The 18899-nt window shown below is 31.7% G+C and overlaps 1 protein-coding gene across 2 annotated transcripts in view; it reads right to left on the bottom strand.

Annotated features, from left to right (window-relative positions):
* LOC148627317 (IQ motif and SEC7 domain-containing protein 1-like) overlaps positions 1-18899 on the bottom strand; it is a 79076-nt gene that overhangs the window by 57952 nt on the left and 2225 nt on the right. The window contains exon 1 of one of the 2 annotated variants that reach the window (XM_088571299.1): positions 4478-5619. The exons of the other annotated variant lie outside the window; for it this stretch is intronic. Coding sequence (XP_088427425.1) covers positions 4478-4497 — 20 coding nt within the window. The 5' untranslated portion in view covers positions 4498-5619. Of the gene's footprint in view, positions 1-4477; positions 5620-18899 lie in introns of those variants that run through there. 2 annotated transcript variants of the gene reach the window in all.

Raw genomic sequence — 18899 nt, forward strand, 5'->3', positions numbered from 1 at the left:
CTAAATCTGAAGTCAACGTCCTGTGGAGAGAAACCATACAATTTGCTGAGATCAGCTTTTGATAGAAATGCAAAATTTTCATGTCTGGATAAGATTATGACTGATCCAAACTGTCTGTCCTGAGGATTCAGCATACAATAGATTGTCAATCAAACCTATAAAATCAACCATTTTATATCAAGAGCATGGAATTTGATTCAAATATCAGCATGTTCAATACATATAATTCATCAATTTGCATGAACTGTAATTAAAATACACATGTCAATTAAAATTTTCAGCTGTGAGAGGTTATAAAGGTTGTATTCAAATTAGGTTCCCACAGTACATGTCCTTTAACTGTACGGCTATTTCCCCTATACCCTATTTTTTGGCTTCTCATTGCTATATCATTATGAACTTATTACATACTTCATGCCAGATCAAAGCCTCCCCATGAAGGGTCATTAGTAGTTAATGTATCTGCCAATTATTTCTCCATTCTCCATTTATCACTGCTAAATTTAGTACTAAATGGATATCTTACATAAAGTTTAACACTATCTTTCTTGACCCTCTTGTTATCTCTATAAAAAATTTATTGTTCTCCCCCTGGTCAAAAGAAGCCCTTCATTATCAATGAAGAGTTTAAAGTATTCTTACTTATGTCCACTGTGAATAGCTACTAAATAGGATAAAAGCAATAGTGCTTATTTACTTCATTTGTGTTACCCAACTCATCAGCCCATATCTGATACATAAAAATCCCATAAAATTTCAATTCAAATATTTATTTGTATATGTATGGTGAAATGGTCATTGTTATGGTGTATCCATCAGCACCATGAAAACTGATTTATTCAATGGGTCATAGTTTTCCTATCCTCGTTTGCCTACCCCGGACTTGACTTTTTATGAGCAACTCGGCGGGTGTTTCTCGAAAAGCAGAGGACGCTTACCCTATCAGTGCACCTGGTCCATGCTCCCAGTTTTTAGTGGAGTCCGAGTTGCTCATTTACTTTTGTTACTTTGTTGTGTATGTCTGTTTTCCATGTCTGGTCTTTGTCCCTGGATTAAATTCTTTTGATAACCGCTATAACCTTGGTTCCCTTGATTACTCTTAAGTTTGATGATCAATTTAGTAACAATGTATCATGTAACTAGTGCTTCGAAAAAATTGCTAATTTTTCACAAATTAAAATAAAACAAAAAACCTTTTTAGTTGACCCTGATCATGTAAGTGATAATTCAGTGATGAAACCCTGAGGGTCCATTATCAGACCCTACATCAAGAACAAGAACAATTAGTGAACCACACATCAGAGAAAAAAAATTAAAAAATTGAACTTTATGTTACTTACACCATGAAAGAGATTTCCTCAATATTTCAGTTGATACCATTATGCTGAAAACTGAATTGAAACCTTAGCACTGTGACAGGAGTCATTTTTAGCTATCCTTACTATTTTTATACATTCTATTTGACCTTTGAACTTTTTTCTTGAAATTCTTATTACCTACCAGTTTGTGCTGGTAATGTCATGACTGTGGAATTACATATCCTTTTTGTTTGTGGACTATTCATTTTCAGAGTTGTTGATGATGAGCCAAGTCATCATGGTTAAAGTATACATGAACTGTATCTTTTTTTTTAAATCTTGATTACCATGCATGTACATGTACATGCACATGCAATATAATTGACCTGTTACAGCAATCAATCTATAGGACAGAATTCTAGAGTCCTAACAGCAATAACTACAATGGTCAAGTATTTAACTAATTAACTGATGAACATCAAATTCTGTCCAACTATAAAATTACACAAAGTAAACAGCACGTAACCATGATAGATAGAAGGACTACTAGACCTGTCATTGGTGATGCAGGTTAAAACATAACATTACAAAAATATATTATATATCATGTGTAATTGGAGAGAACTGAAAAATATGTTACTGAAGGACAAAATTTTACTTAAACAAGTTCAAGTTCATTTCTAAAAGATCTTAAGGCAGCTCTTTTTTTACTTCTCATATCTATTCATTACCTCAGGAATGAGATTCTCTTTAAAAACAGAATCTGCGTACACTTGATGTCAATTTTAAACAGTTATGCATGTAAATTCTACGTAAAATTGTTTCCATCTCAACTTGACAATTCCCAGCGGCAACCATTAATGCACTTTTTTCTTCAACAAGAAGATTCATTTTCACCACTTCATCTTCATGCCTCAAAGAACCAGAATTAATTTTAGCAAAAATCAAATACTTCAAAAATCAATGAATCTTCTAGAAATCTCAGTGTAATTGGCATTTGGCATTTTCATCATTATAGAAATAATACTGGTTTTAACCAAGCTTTTAGAAAAATCTATTTAAAACCGACACTTTCAAATCATTTTCCCTTTTTCTATCAAGTTAATGGAGACCAAAACAAGAAATTACTGAATGTCTCAGGAGTTTATAAACAAGAAAAGCAATATATATTGAGTTGGCTTAGAAGTAACTAGGAAGTTACAGACACAATAGATTTTTTAGCATGGCCTTGATTAGGCCATTCATGTATATATGTAGGGATGAAAATTTTATTGACAAAATTTTCTATGGACACCATTAATTATATTCCTATTCAATAACAAGCATTGAAAACTAGTACAGCATTTCATAGGTACAAAGATAATTTACATGTAAAATGAACATTCAGGAAGCTAATTCTTTATACTGAGATAAGATAAAAAAAAAAATGTTGCCTCTTCAATAACTGACAATTTGAATTTGATTGGAACGTTCAAGAATTCCACTTGCTAGTATGAATTATATTTTTTTTTTTACAAAACAGTTAGGCAATACTCCAGTTTTTTAGGGGCACCTGAGGTTTTTTTAAGACATAATGTCTAGATGCAATATGTATCCTGGGCTTGAACTCCTTACTCCAATTTATCAGGCTTCTATAAATAGATCAAATCACCTGTGAAAATCAGTTTGTTTACAGAAAAATCATTTCAACTTAAAGGCATGGTCAAAATTAGCTTAGAATTAGCTTAATAATGATTTGTTTTCATCTTACATTCTACTTTTAAAACTTTTTCAGAGAGTTTTCCTAGAAGCTTCACACTATCAGCCATGACTTTAATAGTGCAAAGTCTTCCCCTATATTGCAGGTACCCCACAGACTATTTTGCAACAATGTATGTAAAAAGTATACATTGATAATATTTCAATAAGTAAATATTTACCTAGATCTTTCATGTTTAAATCTTAAGGTGTTAAGAACATTTAGCTGATTAAACAAATTGTTTGAGTTTCACAGGCATCCACAAAAATCAGACTCAACATATTTTTGTAAATATTTTTAGTCCATTAAATACATACTTTGTCTGCTATCATCAAAGAGAGTAACAGACTGGTTGAATCTGACTAAATGAAAGCAATAATAAGTTTCATTTTAATTGTTGCTTTCTAAAAGTTCGGGACCTTTTCAGTTGACCTTTGTAAACATAGGTCTACGTTCATGACAAAATGTTGGTAATTTTCTAATCATTTCAACACTTTCATTGAAAAATTGCCAAACATATAACTGTTTTCTTCAAATTCAAATAAATCTGAAACATTTTGTTTTTCTAATGAAGTATATCAATAAACTAATTTTTTACATATATTTGACATACCTGGGGCTAGCAAACTAAATTTTGGACATTTATTTTTTTTATTGAAATCAGATTTTTTAACAGATAAAATTATAGTAATGAAAGATGAAATCTTTGACACTTGTGGTTAGTATCATAAGTGATATCTTACATGTCATGCGGCTGTCTAATTAACATAATCAAATGTAATGGCAATTAACAGCATGAGTAATTAATCAAACAGCATGGAATTGTTTACAGGACTACATGTACTAAAGGTGTTGAGCAGATGTAGATTGAAGACCTTAAACCCACCACATGTATCCATGCAAACAGAATTCAGGGTATTTCAGACCATGTTACCATGACAAAAATGATGATTTGCTACTGACAAATTGGAACAGAAAGAAATGGGTAGGTTTACAGAAAATCATATGAACCCAAAGTTCTTTTTTGGTTGGCCATAGATTTAAGTAAGAGACTGTAGCAACCTACTCTTTATTCGCCTTTCCTTCAAGACAAACTTACAGGCGTAGATGTTATCTGCTATTAAAAGTTCAGTTTATGGAATACTCCCTGGGGGATACAAACTATCTGAAAATTTTATCCATTTATAGGCAGTTAAGAGGTACTTGACTACTCAATGCTACCAAATAATACAGAAGGATTTCCATACAAGACACACCTAATACATACAAATCAATTTCAAAGGAAGGAATTATGTACAAATGTAAAAATCAAAAGAATGATCAAAATAATTTTGAGATAACATATCACTCCCTATGCAAACTCTGTAAACAAAAACACATTAAATTTATCAATTAAATTAAAATCTGACACAGATATTAAAGGATTAAATATTCTACATACCCAGTGATACAAATATACATGTTGATGAGCTTCAGAGTAAATCCTATAATGTATGTACTTCTGTCATTCTGTCATTACAAGATGATCACTATGTTGTCCAATGAGTGAGGCAAATATCACTTTAATTAATCCCTATGTCTATAAGCATTCCAATAGAAATCCTAATTTTGGAAGTATGTGGTCAATATTGTTCTAATTATCTCTCCAAATTCCACACTGACCTTACAACTGCAACATTGATGATAAAAAATGACAGGCCATAACAATGCCAATTTCAGCAACTATTCATAAATCAAGGCATGCAATAAAATTTTATTTTCTATGTAAAATTCTGATACTTGACTAATGCAAATCTAAGTTTAAAAAAAAACAGTTCCCTGACCTGTTTGTTAGTATCTCAATTCTCAAATCCATAATTACAGTCTAGTTACAAATAGTTATCCACCCATAGGGTTAATTGTAGCATTAAATCACGACAATATGTCAAGCCAGCATACAACCCTTTGTGATCCTAAGAATGACCACAGCTAAGTATGATCATAGCCAATTGCTTATAAAAATCCTCACACTATTCTGAATAAATCAGCTCCTTTCAAGTACTATTAATTGACTTAAAAATGTCAATTTATATCCTGAAGTTCCACAAAAAATGGCCTATAAATTTAATAACAAGCCTTATACCTGAGTGTTATAAGAACAATACATGAAGTCCTGAAAATTGGTCAATTATTATGAAGGTGTCGATAATATTTGTAAAGCAATTATTTAATCCTCTGATAATCAATGTTATCATTGTATCTCCCCCATCTGTGGCAAATCAACAAAATAACAGCAGAAAAATCAATGCACTAAATATCATCCAATAGTGATTGATTCTGATAAGAGCTGTCAAGAATGGCTTCATGGATTTTAAAACCCTACAGTGACTGGTCAGTTTCAGCAATCTGAATTCTGAAAAACCCTTCACCAAACCAATCTACTTCCACACACAAGAATTTATCAAAAAGCCTTGTCAAATAATTGTGAAACTTTCAGTAACTGTTCATCGTCAGCTATCCACAACTATTGGTCATTGAAGTCTCAAGTTACAGATTCCCTCTTGTAAAAAAATGTCCAATATGTAAATATTTACTTAAAATTCGTAAGTTCCAACTTAAGTGTACACAATAAAGCAAATAATTCTAAACAAAAAGGCGAAAGATATATATACCAACTTCCACGTTAAATTCTTTGTGAAAAGACATCTGTCGCTGAATTATCCATTTGATGGTAATCACATATCAGTATAAAAGTTTTGAATAAAAATTTTCCAATATTTTGTGGTATCAGCTGATAGATATTGAGTCTTAAGTGTCACTTTGTATACTTTTCAATAAACAGTAAACAATCTCCAAGTGAAAACTTACAAGTAGGTAAAATGTATGTATTTGTACCCCTCTGGGTAAACCAGGTAGAACAGCTATGACTAGGAGAAATATTTACACTGATGTAAATTAATGGTTTCAATTGATACACTTAAATCCACATTATTAAAAAAGCACAAATTATTGACATGTCAACACATAAAATAGAAATAAAATAAATTTGCAACTCAAATGACACCAACATTTGGCTAAAAAATTGATAATCAGTTAGAATTTGTCACCTAAGACCAAAATTCAAGACAAGACACAATAAATTGAATTTTTGTAATTTATTTATATAATGGTATCATATTTTTCAATTGTTTACCTAAGAACAAACACAGAACAGATCCAAGGAAGATAATTAAATGCTAAAAGTAATATGATTTTCAAAATAATGAAATGTAAACCAAAATAACAATGAAAAATTTAAAGACCAGATGAAACAGGATTTTGACATAATGAACTTTGTTTTCTTTTCAATTTAAGATAGACATCTTTTACCTACCAAAAATAAACAATTATAAATAAGTTTGTAAGGTTAAAGATCAAGCACTTAATTTCAGTATTCTTCACTAATGATCTGTTGTGATTTATTGTGTGTTTTAAAGGTTTATTTTGGTGGTCTTTGTTCCATAACAAACTTTTTTAGTCTTTGGTTGGGATGTAAATACTTTTGTAACCATAACCATTCAAAGTAAAAAAGTGTATATAGCTCTGCCACAAGATGTTATTGCGATAAATCTATTACTTAATCTATTGAAGAATCGAAGGAAAATCAAGGGAATCAGGATTTAAAGAACATAATCGAAGAATAATGATTAGTCAAGACACACACAACAAAGAATATGATATAACCAAGCTAACAAGCACAGAAGTAACAAAAGTAAATGAGCAACCAGGACTAAAACTAGGAGCATGGACCATGTGCACTGGTAGGGTAAGCATCCTCTGCTTTTCTAGAAAAGCAACTGAGTTGCTCACAAAATGAGTAGAAGAGGGAAGGAGATTATGACACAGTGAAAAAAAAAATGAGTTCTGGTGGTGCTGATGGATACACCATAACTATCCACGAACACAGGCTTTCAGTTATAGGTAAATGGGAATCCTCCATAATTCAATGTTTTGGTCAATAATTAAATTTTGGACCCAAAATTTGAATGAGCCTAGGACCTGATTTAAGAAAGATTTAAACATGTTTCTGGGGGATATATGATCATACAAAGGCTATCTTCAGTGTTCTAGGATTTTTCAGAAATTGAGGTTTCCTCAGGAAAAATCCATATAATATCAACTTTCCCACAGTCAATGACTGCTTTCCTGACAAAACAAATATGAAGTTTTCAACCTGCCAAGGGAAAGTGTAACTTAGTACCTAACTTTCCCATACCCAAATTTCACTTGCCCTGGGTAACGGGAAATAGGAATCCTAGAACACTGTATCTTGTCATGACATACTGTAGTAAGTAATTGAATGATGAAGCTTCAGTTTTATCTTGATATTGTCCTAAGACAAATATATATACTAAACATGTTTTAGAGGCAAAAGAAAAAGATTTGATAACTTATACATTTTACATGTGGTGGGTTTAAGGTCATTAATTTACATCATATGTAAAACAATACTAAGTAGATCAAAAACACAAGACCACCCTTAGAAGATTTCACTCAAATATTTAAAAAGATATTCATGGACAAGCAAACACATTGTAGGATTGCACTACAGAAGTTTTATGGTCATCGTCATGAACTTGGTGTATCCATCTGCACCATGAGAACTGATTTGTTCAACATATTATAGTTTTCATTTCCTCTTTCATCTACCCTGGACTTGACTTTTTATTAGCAAATCAGCGAGTGTTTCAAGAAAAGCAGAGGATATTTACCCTATCAGTGCACCTGGTCCATGCTCCCAGTTTATAGTGGAGTCTGTTGCCATTTGTTTCCTTGTACATATAATTTTGAATTATGTTATGGTCTTTCTTGTGTGTGTGTGTTTTTCCTGTCTGGTCCTTGTCCCTGGATTAAGTTCTTTTGATTTCCACTAGAATCTTGGTTCCCTTGATTACTCCTGCCATAGGTTAAACAAGATATACAAGGGAAACAATCAGAATGTGTTCCAACAATGGAAACTTACGGTCAGAATAGAAACAACATAAGGTAATTAAACAGAATGGTTCCAAATCTGACCAATGCCAGTTAATGGTATATCTAACCTAACAAAACACATTTCCTGTGAAGCCAATCAACATAAACCAATATTTATGCAGCCTCATGTAGTAAATCTGTCAATCTCATTTATTTGATATGGTACTACAGAACAAATCACAAATGAAACTCAAATTAATGGACAATGGCCACTCTAACATAGAAAAGACCTCTTCAAGTCCTATATCAGTCATCCTGTAACACAATAAAACATCCATTAGATGATGAATATATTTTTTGTTCAACCATATCCAGGATTTTTGAAGTCATATTGATTGACCATCCACTCAGTGTGTAGTTTACTTTATTGATGATTGTAACAGCATGTAGATATCATTCTGACACCAGATCAATTTGCCTAACCAAAGGTAATAATACAGACAGGCAGATTATTTTGAAGCTCATTACACTAAGATAACATTAATTACTGACAGAAATGGTACAGCATTAGTTTGAAAAGCAAGAAATCAAACATTCTTAATAAATGCCTCAATTGGTTAGACATATATTCTGTTGATTATAAACACGAGAATCATATATGAAAACGAAAGATTCTGACAGGGAAAACATCCATGTTTGATCCTGATATAATCTTGTTTTAATGTTCCATCTATAGATAAATTATGTTCCTTTATTGAAATCAGACTGAAGTGAAGAGGTTAATACAGTCCTGAAACATCTGGAGATTTAGTGCAGTTGCCTGGAACAATATCCTCCCCTGATCCTGAGACATCTGGACAGTTGGTGTGGTTCACCTGGAACCAAATCCATGGGGAGGAACATTATCTCCAATGAGCCACGTGTCCCCTGGTGATAAAGTCAATCATCACCTGTGGACAGTATGTCAGTGTCAGAATAAATCAGATTGGATATGCCACCACACTGAGTAAATGACCAAACAATCTGAAATTTCACTCTCATCATGATACAGCTGGTTTTCTATGAAGCAATTCAACAATTATAATGGGCAGCTGTGTTCACCAAGGTACATTATAAACAATCCATGCTACCAAAAAGTACAAATCAGAAGATATGCTTTGTATATTTTCATTTATTATTTCATTTTAATTTCCCGAGTTCTAGAATTCAAGGAAAAAAGGACATTGCCCTGGTATGCAACACCATGGAATTCGACTACAAACTAGTGAGCCATAGTATGTATTTCGATTTAATTTATCTTTGATGAAAAGATTTACGATCAATCATCAAAATTAGTCAATGAAACAGAACAACATATTTCCTCCATGTATAACTATTTCACACCAAAATACCACAATCAATATAAAATCTTTATCAATAATCTGTGAATTTTAGAAACTAATCTTCTATCTTTCTCAAGAGAAAGTTGTGGGAGTAGAAAGGAGTCCTCAGTACACAAGTCATTGAATTTTAGAGTCTACTGAATTCAATCGCTAATCCAAATACCACATGGAGATTTTCATCATGTCTGAGATAATATTGCATCAAGCCAACTTAAGACAGTGGATAGTAACAATATACTATTTTTTTGTAGCAGGAAACACCTAAGTTTATCAAGAAACCAAAAAATACAATTATAGGAATCAATGGATTGATGAACAACTTCACTAAAAAACCATAAAAAGTATTAAATTTTTTTTTGTTTCATTAGTTAACTCAGATCTATATTTTTTATGACCCTAACAAGTACTCAGCTGTTTTAAACAATAACCCAAAACTAGGTAAAAATTTATAAATAGCTGTAGATTGTTTGTACTTATAGACCCTTTTTGATAAATCCACAAATGAGACATATCATACTGAATAATAATCCCTTAAAAACAGCAATATCATCCATAATATGAATTGACTGATCAAATAACACCTTTAGGGAGATCCAAAATATTGTATTCAGTCAGGTACAGGAAAGTTCAATCAGGTAGTTTCATCCTCATGGATGAAATAGCAAAATTTTTTTTTTTTAGATTATCTAGTTACTTCACAGGTCAAAGAACAGCCTGACGAAATTGTGAAAAGACAAATAGGTAGGAATTATGACTGTTGACAGAAGAAATTGAGCATCTTGGCAAACAGAATGGGAGAATAAGCACCTGTTCTTCCTTTAAGTCAATGACTCGCTGTACATGTTTTTGTGATGATTCATCAGGAAAGAACAGAGTTTAGAGCAACTGATCACAGAAAGACATTCCAACTTTATTATGAAGATATACTATTGAGATTGCAACAAGAAGTACCACAAGAAGTCGGACTGAACCTGATGTGATGATCTTTGGAGACATTTAAGTAATTTGTTAACAAGTCATATGAAACAACATGATTTTGGCAATTTTACACATTTTGTAAACTGCTTCACAGTTTAAACATTTAAATATCAACTCCTACGAACCATTTTATTTGGTACACGTAACCTGTTCAAAAATTAGAAACATTCCTTGTAATATAATTTCTGACATATTCAAATCCAAATATTAAGATCTTTTTCATTAATCAAACATAATTTATAATGGGATTATTTGAATATTTGAGTATGAACTCATCTATGATAGTGACATCACAGTACAAAAACAAGTAAAAAAGAAGTTATACAAATAACTTGGTTTGTTCAAGAGAACCAACCAATCAGAAAGCTTCTTGCAATTCAAATCAAATTATTCATGGCTGTTTCATTAGAACACTGTCATTGACAAATGACTTTGCTATTTTTAGTATCAAAGCAGTGGACTGTGACTCTAAGTTGCTCATGCAATAAGTAATAAAGTTGCAAGAAAATTGTTTCTTTAATTCATGTTGCAGACTTAATGAACAAAAACATAAGAAGTCAACAAACAGTAATTACAGTTTAGATGTCCTAAATCATATGTACATAGCTTAAATTAAAGTATCACTAAACACACAAGAATTGCTCACCTGCTTATTTAAGGATAAGTAAGGATGCCAATTGATAGCAATTGCTCAATAGCCAGGTGAGCTTAAAATCAGGAGTTGACATATGATCTATCTCATCCTGAAAGGGACTTCTGGAATTAGAATCACCTAAACCTTTAATAAAATTATTTTTCACTTAATATGGACCTGGACTTTCCCATCTTGGAAGCTAATTAGAACCCTTTCAAAAGATATATTTCTGGTGGACAGACAGTTCAAAAAAAGTTCACCACGGAGCTGTGGTCTTCTAAGGATTACGTACTACAAGAAATAATAAATCAGTCAAAGGGAAATAATCCAATTTTAATAAAAAGCATTTTTTAAAATCATTAACATGCAGCTAAAGGGGAGTAATCTGGTTACCGTAATTTTTTTAGCTGTCTCAATCTTGCATTAATATTCCCATAGACTTCTATAGTGAATATTCCCACAAACTTCTATAGAAAAGTGTATATTTTTATGATTAAAAAAAATAAAACTTTCACTTAGGTAGCATTTTAAGGACATTTGAAAAATTAATTTCCCTGCAAAATAAGTAGGGTGAGTTTACCAAGATCAGACAGAAAAGTAGCCTTGAACCATAAATAGCAATTTTCTCTACATAGTTTAATTCCATGAAATGCTTGTTTTTGGTCCCTAATTTCATGAGTGCAAAATTCTGTTTTGCACTCATCAAACCGAACCTTTTCAGAAGCTTATTTTTATGTTATGTTAAATTTTCTTATTGAAAACTTGTCATCTTATAGTATTATGTTTGATTTATTTTATAAGTCATTGTTCATATATTGTGACAAAACATTAGTTTGGAAAGAGACAAAAAGAAAGCACCCTATATTTTTATACCCTCTATGTTTAGACTTACATCCACTCAGGGACATGCAATACAAGACTGGTACTGTATGATTTAATACTGAATTAACAGACAGAAATACATAAAAGCAAATTACTTAAGATTTAGGTGATAGCTGGAGTTTAAACATAAGTTCCTGTACACATTTTCCATTGGCATGTATTAAGTAACAAATTTCACAGTAGTGCATACAGCAGTGTTACTTTATCATTTCACAATTTTGTAAATGAGGTAATTATACATCTTACATGCTGTCATAGGTGTACAAAACTATAGCATGTAAAGAAGTACACATGCTTTTATCTTACATACTTTTAGGCTACTGTTTTACTCCATTTACATGTATTACCAATACATGTAGAGAGCTGCTACCAATAGATTAATCTCTTCAATTCAAAACAGCCTAAAAAATGTATGTTATCTTTCAATTTCAAAGGAAGCAGCTCCACTCCTATCTTAATTGAAAAATCTAGCCAGCATCCTCTAGTTTTATCAATTTATTAACCCCCATAGCAAATACACAGGTGTAAATCCACTCCATGAATACAAGATTGTTTGTTCCCCAGTAGTCTAGCCAGAAAAAAAAAGTCATGTACTGCAGTGCAAAAATTAACTGATGTGTCAAGATATTAACTCAAAATATTTTCTTCTTAAAAATATGTGTTAATGCCATTCCAATATACCTAGTCATGAAGGAAAATATCAAGTAACTATGTAAGAGAAAAGCAGAGATATTTCTATTATGGTTCCATTACTACTGATGCAGATATACATGTACCATTGATAGAGTATAATTTAGCTTAACCGTCAATTGAACTGAGAATAGATATATGAAAAAATAATCAAGGGAAATTTTTTTAAATGAAAAGATTTCTATTTGGCATTATAATCTCATAACTAAGAGTAGACTATAATTTGTCAATGAACACAGACACTCTGAGAACAGCTACAATAAAAGTTGGACACTTTTTCTTTCGACTACCTGGCACGTGTACTTTTGATGACTAGGGTTTTTTACGGTCTTGACTATCCTTACAGATCTCGCACAACCGCCCCTTACAGGAATTCTGTTAGTAATGCCAGTTAGTAGTAGAAGGTAGCGGAACCCAGCCTTCGGGATACCTGACCGAAGAACTCAGTGTATGTCCTACTAGTGGCTGGGCTGCTGTATTGACGCTCTGGCCTATTCCCAGACCCCAATCTAACTGTTTGGGAGTACATCAACGTGTACAGTGCATGCACTTTTATTTGACATTAACAATTTATGAGCACTGACAATTTTGTGCTATTTTATGGAGTTTTGATTTCATGGATATGATTTGGATTATTTCAAATGGAAACTTCACATTTTACTGGGAATCAGCAAGAATTGTTTTGTCAAATTTAGTAAAAAAATTCAAATTGGTACACCAAATGAAACAGTTTTTTCATAACTGAACAGTTTATGCCATATTCAATCACTAATTACTTGTGCTATACACCAAAAATAAACCCTGATGTTGTGAAGGACAGTTTTTATTCTAAACAGGACATTTGATTTAAACTTCAATCTAAGGAAAAATGACACAGCCAGTTTTCATGTAGCCCACTTAACTTCAATGTTACAGCCTTGTAAACATTACTATAGTACTATATTAATAATGCTGTAACTGGATTTCCATACTGTTTACTTTTCACAGTCTATCAAGTCAGCCTTTATTTCTTAACTGATTTACAATTCTTTTCAAAACCTTCTAAACCAGGTAATATTATTTCATTTTGTCAAACCACAATAATTCCGTCAATCACCCAAATCTGACATATTTGATCAAAGCCAGCTAAAATCCCTATTAAATGGAAACTCAATCTGAATACCAACTACACATAATACAAAGGGACAAAAAATGGGGTAGCCCTGAAACAAAGATGCAATGATAAACCTTCAAATCTACAGTAAAGCATGCATGATTTATTCTTTTCAAACTGTAAAAAACACAAGATGCTCCTGTCATGTCAAAAAATTACAAACAAGGTCAAAATTTGGACATTAAAATTTGTAGAAAACTTTAGAACCCAATGTTGCCTACATATATTCCTACCATAACATTTCATTAAATATATACAAAAGTAAAATATCATTGTTATGAAATATATATCTATGTATGTACTTGAAATGTCTTAAACCTGTTCATATATACCTTTAATTGTATGGAGTTGAATTAAAATCTTTTGATCCAAGAAAATATTATATGAAGGACTTAATCTTTAAACTTTAATGAGACTTATTTATCCCATCGAAATTAAGAAGAAATTCAAAGGGGAAGTTGAAATAATGAACAAATTTCTACCATTTCTACAGATATCAACTTAAAAATAACTTTTAAAAAGTACAATTATATATCAAGTATTTACTGCTATAATGATATTTCCTGTGAAATCACATTTACACCCATTTACCTTTCAAATGAGAGAGATATCCTAGACACTGAGCCAACCAAAAATAAAAACTTAGCCAACGAACACCTTTAAAAAACTAAACATATCAATTCTGAACTTTCATGTACTTAAATGTAAAAGTACATGTCCATCTTCACAGCTTTAAACCCAGGTTCACTAGATAAATGATGATATAATTAAGGGAAACTAATTCAGTGAGTAGTTCTTAACACAACAACAAACAAATTGCTGAGCAACCAAGATATAAATATGTACTAACACACACAAACACACAACTCTGATTAACAAATACTGAACTTCGCCTTAAAAGCACTTCCAAAAAATGGAATCACCAAAAAAGCTATTACAAACTTGATTGATTGATTATGGTTTAATGTCCTATGGCAGATATATAATGCATTACTGGATTAGAAGGATTGATTAATCGAACAGACCCTGCTCTGCACTTGACAGTCACACTGAGCTGGATTTTAACTGTGCCAGCTCAAAGAAGCAACAGCCCACAGGTAGGCATGTCACCCCATTAGGACAAATTATTCTGACTCTGAGCCAACAGTTGACACTCCTGTTCAATAATGTGTGACTACCAATTTACCAAAGGCTTCAAACATAAATGATGAACAGAAAATAAAAAAAAATAATTATGCCAATTTTTTCATGAACACTTTGTACTTGTACTGAGTAAACAAGAAAATAAGACTCCAATTGAAGCAACATCAACATCAAACTTTAGCTCCAATGGGCTTTTAACCAAATTTGTTAAATCAAATAAGAAGAAATCAATGGAAACCTGATTTCAATCAAATTATTGCTAATTGAATATGAAAAGAATCACACCACCATTATTAAAAATGAATTTGGATTTCCATCAGACTTCTTACAATGAAATTTGCAATGAAACTAATACTAACTTCCTGAATTATTGATTACAAACACACCTTCTACAAATATAACCTCATTTGTAAAATGTCCAAACAAGTTAATAGCAGAGATATAATATGATCACGTAAGGAAACCAAGATAAAGAGAAATATAAATTTTAATGTAATCTGTATTTTAATGGTCCTTTATACTCAAACCAAACAGGAAATCAAGGATACAATGTACAAAATGTTGGAGGTTTGAGGCCTTTAGGAAAGTTGGAAACTATCAACTTAAAAAAGACAAAAAATACTACCCTTTTGTAGATTCAGAATGTTTTAGACTTGATTCACCCATTGTTAACTGATCCAGGTTTCATTTTACTATCGAAGATTATGTATACTTTATAAAAAAGTCCCCACTTAAGACCTAATTTTTCTACAGTCCAATAAAACCAGGTGAGTCACAAACAACTACTTTGCACCCATAAAACACATCCATACAACTTGGATACCTTACTATTTCTGAAATATATCACCTTGCTTTTTTTATCTAATTCGTTTAGATCAAAATGTCAGACTTAACCAAATCTAATCTTTAAAAGCTTTTCTTTAAACCCAACTACAACACTCACATATTTTACATAAGAAAAATAAAGTCGCAATGAAATCTAAGTCTTTCCTAGAAAATAATTTCAGATGTAAGTATGATGTTTACATTTTACTTCATTATGCCATGAACTTTGTACTCAGATTTTATGAAATTTTATTTTTAACTTTAAATAGCCAACATGACTTTCCTTAAATTTATTTTTAATGCATGGCGACATGGAATTACAAAAAATATATATTTGTCACATTCCTATTTTTGACATGATTCATAGGAATTCTTAAATATATCTTTTTTTTTAATTGTTTACTTGTACTACAACTTAAAATGATGCAATTCTGTAATGCACTTCAACAATGCAGAACATTTGTCCTCAGGGAACTTTGGATTTTTCTCTCACTGCCCAAAATAGTAAGGAAGCATTGATACTGTGTGTAATCATCATTTCAACACTTTCTGAATTCTTGTATGCATATACATGTATAGTACTTAGCAGCCAAACAAAAATAAGCAGCTATACTCAACAACAATACACTCATCTACATCCTAACTTCAATGTCATGTAAAATCGAAAAAAACAAAACAAACCAAAAGGTGCTATCTTTTATGAAATGTTCTATTATTTAAAACTTTTTGTAGTACCTTTTGTAAAGTATAACATGGGGATGGACATACAAATGGACAGAACAATGATATGTCCTCAAAAGACAGGTGAATAAACATGTCAAAATTTCGATCTGTAAACTCAACTGAATTACATGTAACATTTATTATGGAAACTACTTTTTGTGAATTATATATAACTAATCATTGTTTTGTCCACTGTACCATATGCACATTTACATTTCTGGTATCAGTCATCCTTAATTAAAGATATCAAATAGTAAAATGTTGATTCAAATTTGATATTTAGAATGTTTACATTTAGAAATTAGCAATCAGCTACATCTACATGTAAAGACCATCTATGGTGGGGGGAGACTTACCACTTACTTGTATCATACAAATATAGTACTATGACAAAGCATACATTTATTAAATAGGGGAACTTACCACTTACATTTTGTACGTGCAAATGCATCATACAAGTATAGTACTATGACAAAGCTTACATTTACCAAAAAGGGGGGACTTATCACTTTTTATGCATCATACAAGTGTAGTACATTGTACTAGGAATAAGTATATGTTTTGAATATAAAAATGGTTGAAAGTTAAGGGTTTTTAACCCTCTTCAAGGCTTCATACACGGAATGCTAATCAACTGCATGTGTACCATTATTAGGAATACCAGTGCATCTCTTGTACATTTGTATATTACCTTAAATAGACTAATCACATTGAAAGGTTTCTAAGTATCATATATGCTTCCTTATTCTATTACCCAATGGAAAACATATCTTTCTAATGGACTACCTACAGAATATAGACACTTAAGCCAGTATGACAACTCCCAGAAGGTTGGAGTAATTAGAAATGTCTAGCTATTCAATTACATATAGGGATATATGGACACTGTTGACTGGCAATTTGTACATTCTGAGGTCTGTTTTTATTGAATTCTTTACTTAATCTGGTAGATGGAGGCACTGCCATTAAGTATTGGTAGTATGTATATTAGGTCTTGTGTTTTAAATAGATCAAAAGATGATCATATCTACTAATGCTAGTTTTATACCAGCATGTACAATGTACAATTGAACACATACCTAATGTTGCATGATGTTACCTGATCATGTTTGTAAAATGTATTTTATTTAACTTATAAGAAGTTCGTTTTCTGGACAGCTGTAACTGCACCAGTATGAAAGCATGTATGTATGTGTCTCCCCAATATTGCAAATAACTTCTTGTTATGATTGTAATACATGTACATGTATGATGTTCTAATTCTATCTATGACAGGAAATTATTTCATCTGTTCTAATAATGACTTTCTAGTTAGAAAACTTCAAAAATTTGTTATCCTGCTTTGACATTATAAGTCATAAGCTCCCTGAGGCGATAGCCGAATCCCTCCAACAGATCTACTGACAGTCTAAATAATCATAGATGGTTACCGTAGCTTATAACATTTTTGTACGATTTTGCTATCCATTAACCTTTGTATCTAACTATATTTTTCCGAAAGTCATTTTGGAAATCATTCAGTGGTTACTAGGTAAATTCTATTTCTGTCTTGGTATCCAGGTCAAATGTACACACTGACTGGTGGCGTGATTCAGGTCAAATTGTTTAAAAGTGCACACTTAGGGTGTGTCATTTCATTGATAGAGCTATATTAGTCTCATGCTACTCTACGATTGTTATCATTGATGGATGAATTTTCCTTTTATGGTCATTAGCATTTGTTCATTCATATATTTTCATCAATAGAGGATGGATTTTTCTTCATTGGTATACTGCTGCTTCAGTCATTTGGATGAATACATGTAGTTTTATCCAATCACAAGTGGTCAACATAACGCAAAATCATACAAAAATAATTGTGTTCCAGATATCAGGATAAACAGACGATTAACCTTGATATCAATCTTTAGTCATAGGTTATCAGAAAAAAACCTTCAGCCACATGTCATTCAGGGTCAACAATGCCATCACAAACAATGTAAATGTAGCCATTTAAGAAGTACATATAAGTGCAGTTAATGTGTACAACACAACGCTGTGGTTGAAAGATACATTATGTAAGAGCATTTAGAATACAAGTACAATAAGTATCTATGACTGCCAGTTACACAGGGATCTGATTGAACCACACAACATAAAAAACAATTGTTTACACTCTCAGTCTGTACATGTACATTGTATACAAGTATACCTACTGGTATTGTATTCACATTCTTTTGTTTGACTTTAACATATTTACATATGAGCATTTTTTGTACATGTACGTTTGGCAACTTCAATGGTTTGCTCATTTACATTACATGTATGTCAAAGATTATTTGGTGCCTTTACTTACTATTCACACATTAGTTTGTGACACAAACACATACATTTAAAACATGACAAATAAAATCTGAAGAAAACATTGCAAACATTTTTGTAGGGACCTGCTACAATGGTAATAAGTACTCCTGCACATTAATTACTACAAATTCAACACAACCATAACATTTTAATGGGCATTTAGAAATGTCAATCAATC

Source organism: Perna viridis, chromosome 1 (genome assembly GCF_037379345.1).
Source record: "Perna viridis isolate PV_CMFRI_1.1 ecotype Kerala chromosome 1, ASM3737934v1, whole genome shotgun sequence".
NCBI lineage: Eukaryota > Metazoa > Mollusca > Bivalvia > Mytilida > Mytilidae > Perna > Perna viridis.